Source organism: Petaurus breviceps, unplaced genomic scaffold, assembly GCF_028583685.1.
Source record: "Petaurus breviceps papuanus isolate PSGF00001 unplaced genomic scaffold, PetGlider_PUasm1.0 218, whole genome shotgun sequence".
Taxonomy (NCBI): domain Eukaryota; kingdom Metazoa; phylum Chordata; class Mammalia; order Diprotodontia; family Petauridae; genus Petaurus; species Petaurus breviceps.
In genome coordinates, this window is record NW_027185872.1 from 10,732,857 (window position 1) to 10,739,881 (window position 7,025).

At 46.9% G+C, this 7,025-nt stretch overlaps 1 protein-coding gene across 1 annotated transcript in view; it reads left to right on the forward strand.

Annotated features, from left to right (window-relative positions):
* LOC138166031 (serum paraoxonase/lactonase 3-like) overlaps positions 1 to 7,025 on the forward strand; it is a 28,997-nt gene that overhangs the window by 7,222 nt on the left and 14,750 nt on the right. Inside the window, exon 3 of the mRNA XM_069094486.1 lies at positions 6,599 to 6,654. Coding sequence (XP_068950587.1) covers positions 6,599 to 6,654 — 56 coding nt within the window. The remainder of the gene's footprint in view (positions 1 to 6,598; positions 6,655 to 7,025) is intronic.

The following is a 7,025-nucleotide window of genomic DNA, read 5'->3' on the forward strand; positions in this document are numbered from 1 at the left end:
AGAGAGAGAGAGAGAGAGACAGAGAGAGAGACACAGAGAGAGAGAGAGAGAGACAGAGAGAGAGACTGTGTGTTGGGTACAGAAATCCATTGCACTTGACAGGGCAAAGGAGGGAAAGAGAGAGGAAGTTGTGAGGGAAAGTAGGTTTAGGGGGGGACTAATCCTAAGCAAAACAAACTCTTTGGATGCACAAAAATATTTATGTCTCTTTCAGAGGTAACAAAGAATAAGAATATAAGGAGGGGCATATATTGGGGAAAGAATGAACAAGAAGTGATATGTAAATGGATCAGCATAATGACCAAGCAGGACTCCAGAGGACTGATGAGGAAACTTACTGCCCACCCGCTGACAGAGAGGCAGACTCTCAATGCAGAATAAGAAACATTCCTAGGACATAGTCAATGTGCACATTTGTTTCCATTAACTATTTGATGTCAATAGTGAGTAAAATTTTCTCTTGTGTTCCCTATAAAGGGAATAGAAATGGGTGGGGAGTGATAAACCAGATTTTGACTGATTAAAACAAACACAATATTTTTTAAAAGCAAAGGGCGCCATGAAGCTGGAGCATGTTTGGGGAGGGCTGGATTCTACCAGGTGAGGAGGTTCACACCAAGCTAACAGAACGGCACTGGAAACCTTCTCCCACTATTGGCGCAGGAGGCTGTCGTTTCCAGCCCCTTGGGGGGGGAGGCCCTGGGCTTGTTCTCTCCAACCAGGAACAATGGCAGGATGCTTCAGATGGCCCAATTGAAGCTAGATGAAAAAGAGAACTTACCGTTAAAGCTCTCCAGATATGAAAGGGGGTTACCTTGGAGAGAGGGGTAGGTTCACATTCACAAGTGGTTGCTGGATGGCCATTCCTGGAATCTTAAAGATCTACAAGTTCTTTTTTATTTAAATAATATTGTATTCCTTCCATCATTACATGTAAAAACAATATTTAATGTTTGGGCTTTTAAATTTCAAGTTCCAAATTCTCTCCCTTTCTCCCTTCTCTTCCCCTTCCTGAGATGGTAAGCAATTTAATATAGGTTATACATGTGCAATTGTGCAATCACTTCCATATTAGCCATTTTGGGGAAGAAAACAGAGAAAGAGAGAGAGAGGAAAAGAAGGAAGGGAGAGGAAGAAAGAGAGAGAGAGAGAGGAAGAAAGAGAGAAAGGAAGAGAAAAAGAGAGAAAGAAAGGAAATTTTGTTCTGCATTCAGATGCCATCAGTCCATTCTCTGGGGGCAGATAGCATTTTTCATCATGAGTCCTTTGGGATTGTCTTGGATCCTTGTTTTGCTGAAAAGATCAAATTCATTCACACTTGTTCATTGGACAATCTTGCTGTTACAGCATACAATAGATGGAGGCATTCTTGCTCAGCTACAGGCTGGAGCAAATAGCCACAGAGCTGCCTCCCAGCTCCAGGAGCCTGTGGTTCTGTGATCCCACTCCTCAGGTGGTGCCCTCACCTCCATCCTCCAGCTCCCTCTCTTTCCCAGACCTTCACTCTCTGCCCATTTCTGCTCACATGGCAGCCAGGCGTTTCTGTCATTGATAAGACCTCTGAGGACAGGGAGTGGTTGGTTATGTAGGGTTAGCCCTGCCCTGGAAGGCTAGAAGCCTTGCTCTGCCACCTCCTCCCCAACCCCACCTTGAACTGACTGAGTTTCCTCACCTGTAAAATGAGGGGATTGGATTGACTGTTACCTGAGGCTCTTTCTTGCTCTAAATCTCAGCTTCTGGGATGGGTTCCCTGCCAGGGGCATTGGCTTTTAGAAGTAGAATGAAAACTGCTAGGAGATCAGGGGCGATGTAAGTGGAGGCCCTCCTTGGATGCAGCGACTGGGGTCATGGTGGAGCTCTCCCTGACTCTCTCTCTGCTTCTGACCAACTATGGGGAACCCAAGGTTCAAGGAAATTTCCTCAAGGACTCCAAATCATTCTGCTCTCACTCTAGCCTTCATCCCCACCTGCTCTCCATCAGAAGTCTGGATTCTGCTCTAGGTGCTAATAGGTGCCCTCATGCCCTGCTTCCCAGCTACCAGCTACCAGCCAAGTCACCCCCACAGGGTGCCCCCCTTATCAGCTCCCCTTTAGGAGCATCCTTCCTCTATTACAATGCCAACTCCTTGAGGACAGGAGGAGGTGTCTCTCTGAATCTCTGAATATTTTACCCAGTGTAAGGTCTTCATCTCTTTACCCCCATGGGAGGGTTCTGCAGTGGAATCCCCCTACCTTTTCCCCTGTTTCACCCCTCCCTTTCCATCCCCACCCATTCTCCTGTAGTCTCCCTTCTTCCTGAGAGATGGCAGAAATTATTTTCCCTTCATTATTTAACTTTGACCTGATCAGGGTGTATCACATATCCCCCTCTATCTTCCTCCTGCCCTCTCCTCATCTATGCCCTTTCCCATTGTGCATTGAGCCCCACAAAGAAGCCTTGGGTCACCTGCAGGTGGCTGGTTCACCCACTTCTCTGCCATCACATCTCTGACTTCTGCTTTTTCCTGTGTCTCCTTGTGTGCATTTAGAATGAAATCTCTTGCTGGCTGTTATTTTCTAGCTGTGGTCCTCATCTTTGGCTGCTGTGTTTACTTACCCTCCCTGTGTTTCTGTTGTCTGTGATGTTTTCGAAGCAAATGCTCTGTTCAGATCTTATTTTCTTTCTTGGGATGCATCAAACACCTCTTTTTGTACCGGAATGTCCATCTTTTTCTTGCTCAGATGGGCAAAGTAGGTCACCCTGGGCTGCATCATTAGCTCTTTGTAATCCATTATCTGTCCCATCCTTGTAGGGGCACAGAAGAGTCTCAAGATATTCAGATTGCCCTCCCTTTGTATCTGAAGGCCCTTCTCTTGGTCACTTGAAGCATTTGTTATTTGGCATTGGCTTTGTCCAGTTTACCCTTTCTGTGTTTGCAGCATAGCTTCTTTCCCTGTGAGTGATCTGTGGAATATGGATCATGTAGCAGCAAGCACCCCAGCATCCACGGGATGGCTGCCAACACAGGTTCCTAGATCTTTTCTAAAGGAAAGCAACTCAAAATGGGTTAACAATCTTGCTTTTAATCAATCATATGTCATTTACCTAGTTCAGGGGAAAAGGTCAGTACCCCGAACTTCAGAGAATACAGAGGTTACAAGCAGACAAGAAATATAGACAGAGAAACAGATCAGCAGACAGGCTTCCAGCTGTCCAACCATTATATCCATACCTCCTCAGTTACCAGAGAGGGAAGCATCAACATCTGGGTTTTCAAAGCCAGGGTGGGGGTGGGGCTCAATGGCTGCCCAAAGTCTCATCCGGTCAAATCACAAAACTCTTTCCAAAGTGAGCCCCAAAGCAAAACTTCATATCAGGCTATATATAGCCTTCTGCTGGCTCAGAGAATGTCACAACCCTCTTAACCCACTGTCTAATCACAAACCAACGAGGTGTGGGCATTCCTGAAAACCAAGCCTCCTGCCACAGGCTCCATGTGACTACATTCAGCCTACTAGGGGGCAGAGTATATTTTCAAATCAAGGAAGGTTCTCAGAGACACTTAAGCCCATCAAAGGGCCTGGGGGCAGGGAAGATCTTCAGATTGCCATTCCCATAACTGATGGTCATTTTGTTTTCAGGGGTCAGAAGTTCTGGGGAGTTTTCTTGTATCATTTCTTCCATTTTTGTTCAAGAGTTTTGACTTGTCCTGTTCTAGGAGACCTACAGTGCTTACATTGTTTCTATGCATCCTGTCTTTGAGATCATTATGTTTTGTTTATGTGGAGATCATTCCAGTCTCCTCTACCAGACTGTCCTTCCTTTCTTCCTATTGGCATTCCCATGCTGTAAGTCTCCCTTTTGTCTCTTTGGTGAGACTTGCCTCCTGGATTTTGTTTTCTCTTCTGGCAGCTTTTTATGCTGGGCAGGCCACAGATTCTGCTTTCCCCATTAGTGTTTCTCTTTTAAGCTGCTTGAGAATCCTGTGCTGTGGTTCCAGGCTCTTTGGGGAATCCATAGAATTCTCTGCCTCATTAGGTGCTGATTTATTTTCCTTTGTCTTGTAATACTCATTGGCAGATTCCAGCCTTGTTCATCTGATCTAGAAGCCACATTCTATTCTGGTATTCCATCTCTCTCTTGGTTAATCTCTTTTTCCTCCAGTTCTTCCTCCAGCTTTCTTCCTAAGATGCTTAAGTTCAGTTTTCCCCTTTATATTGTTCACTTTGTGACACTTTCCACCCTTTGATGGCAGTTTCCCTAGGGGCTAGATCTCAAAGCACCTCAGATTCCTCTCAATCTGAGCAGTTTACATTGCTCTAGTCTTGGTCTCTGCCCTTATTGACATCTGGGGGTTAGAATGGACCCATCTGGATGCTGGGCTCCTGTCCTGTGGGCTGCCCTGCATCCCTCTGTCTGAATTCTTCTTCAGTACTGACCACTGCCCTACTGCTCTCCCACCCACAACAAGCAATCTTCTTCCTTCTTGTTTTCCAAGGCCCAAGGAAGAGGTCAGGGGAAAGAACGGAGATTGTCCTGGTCCTTGAGCAGTTCTGTGAGAGCACAATGGTAGAGTGATGGAGGGGGGCTGAGTGCTTGTGTTAGGGGTTAGGGATTGACCTTCTCTGCTGTCAGGCCATTGAATTGTTATCTCATTGGATTTTCTTTTTAAGAATGCAGATTTTTTTTAAAAATTACCTAAGAGGGAAAATGGCACTTTTGTGATAATACTTGAACATTCAGAAAATGTCACAGAATACAAACACTACAATGTGAATAGTGACGATTATATAGGACCAGAAACTGCACTAAGGTGAATTCCAAATGGGACTCTACAGACATGTCTCCTTGGCTAAAGTGAAATTTCTCTTTGAGAATGTCAAGCTTTGAATCATTTCCATTACCAGATCTAAGGAGAGCTGGTGGTTTGCTCTGGACAAGACTTTGACAAGTGCCCAGCATGTGACATTTAGATTTGGTTCATTTCTCTATTTCTGTATTTTAATGCCAATTTTCAGGTAGAGAAAAAACAGTTACAATGGGTTCCTGCTGAGCCTTCACTCTGGTCTCTCCTAAGAAAAGCCTGGACACAGACAGCAAACACAGAGGAAGATATTCCTTGCAAGAGATTCAGAGACTTGACCATTGTCTTTGCAATCCTTTATAAGGAAATTATTCTTTGTCCTTTGTCTGAACTAGCCCATTCACATAGCAGATTTTTTTTTTCCTTATTCATCCTTTGAGGGTAAATAATGCCTGAGCTGTGGCGTGTGGATATCTTCACGTCCTAGACATGATCTCTTACACATAACCCCAGTTTGGAAGGTTTGAGCCTTCACAAGGATCAGAGATAATGGGGCCTCCTCCTTCCTGCTGACCATGTAACCCAGAGGTGCCAGACTCTCTTCTCTGGGCCCTCTGAGTCTGGTCCTACAGCTTTCTCTGGGACCACGCCCCCTCCCCCAGGCATCTCAGGGGAACCAAGGGTCCAAGGAAGGTGGTGGCTTCACCACTCTCTCTCCCCCATCTGCCCCACTGAGTACCTCCCAAAGAAAGGGCCAATGGCCAACCAGGAACACATGGTCATTCCCTCACTAACTGAATGTGTCCTTAGCAAGCCCCCTCCCTAAGCTGTCACCCCAGCCTGAGCCTCCCATAGCTAACACCTTGTCAAAATTTGCTGGGGTGGAACAGAACAATCTGAGGGAGGGAAGAGCCCACAGTGAAATCCATGTCTAGAGTTCTGGGTCCCATTGGACTGGGAGCTCCTTGAGGGCAAGGACTGTCTCTGCTTCTTTTTGTATCCCCAACAATTAGCACAATTCCTGGCACACAGTAGGCACTTACTAAACGTTGATGGTTGGCTCTGTGTGACTGAGGATCTTGCCTCTGCTGTCAAGGACAAAGCTGATGGCTGAGCCCGGGTCCAGTTGAGTGGGGGCTTCCCCAAGTCACTCCTTTGTTCTGCTTCCTTTTGTTGTTCCCCCCTCCCATGGGGTGGCTGAGGTGGGGCTCTCACCATCTCCCACCTCATTTCCCCTCCTTGGCTCCTGGCTGGTTTCTGAGGCCAGACTGCTCCGTGGTCCTCCCCCATCCCATATTTAAAGCCAAGTATAGAGCAAGGATGAGAGTGGGTTGGGGGCAGCTGGTTTATATGGCTCTGCCTCTTCCAGGAGTGCTGTAGCCTGTGTCTGCATCCTCCCCTCTTTCCCTCCAGGCCCATCCATGGGTGTCTGAAGCAGGCTGAAGAAGGGAGTGGTTACAGCTCATTCTGAGAAGTATTTCCTTCAGAAGATGGCGGGTGGGACAATGGATGCTCATTAAGCACCACCTTTGCCCAGAGGTCAAGCTAGCCAAGGCTGAGAGGGACACAAAAGTCAGACCAGATACATGTAACCCCTCAGAGAGATGCTGGAGACTGGCCACCAGGAAGAAGAACCAGCCTGGGCCATAGGTCTGGGACTTTCAAGGCTGATGGTCCCACAGAAATAAGAATGTGACCCAAGGTGATGTTTGGCAGTAATTTTTGTGTTCTGTGAAGGGGGATTGCCCAGAGGTTGTGCCTTTCCCAAGTTCCTGAGTCATCAGAGTGACCCTCACAATGGTCTTCTCCCACAGAGAATGGGTCCGAAGATATTGACATCTTGCCCAGTGGACTAGCCTTCATCAGCACTGTGAGTCACTGTTCTCTCCTAAATAACCCTGGGGAGAGGCCCCACTGCAGGGAGTGGGCTTGAAGCTGGGCACACATCTGCCTCGCAGCAGGACAGAGGCAAGGGAGAATAAGCAGACTCTTGCCCCCACTGATGCAACAGCAGTAAGGAGGCACCACAGTGTCCAGAGCCCTGGGTCTGGGGACAGAAGACCTGAGTTCAAATCCTGCCTCAGACACTTACTAGCTTTGTGGCCTTGGGTGCTCTACAAATGCTTATTCCTATACCTTTTTCTCCATTTGATAAACTAGCGGGTGGCCAGGTGATAAACCAGGTGGTCTCTGATAGATGTCCCTTACAGCTCCAATAATAATAGTGATGATGATGATGAT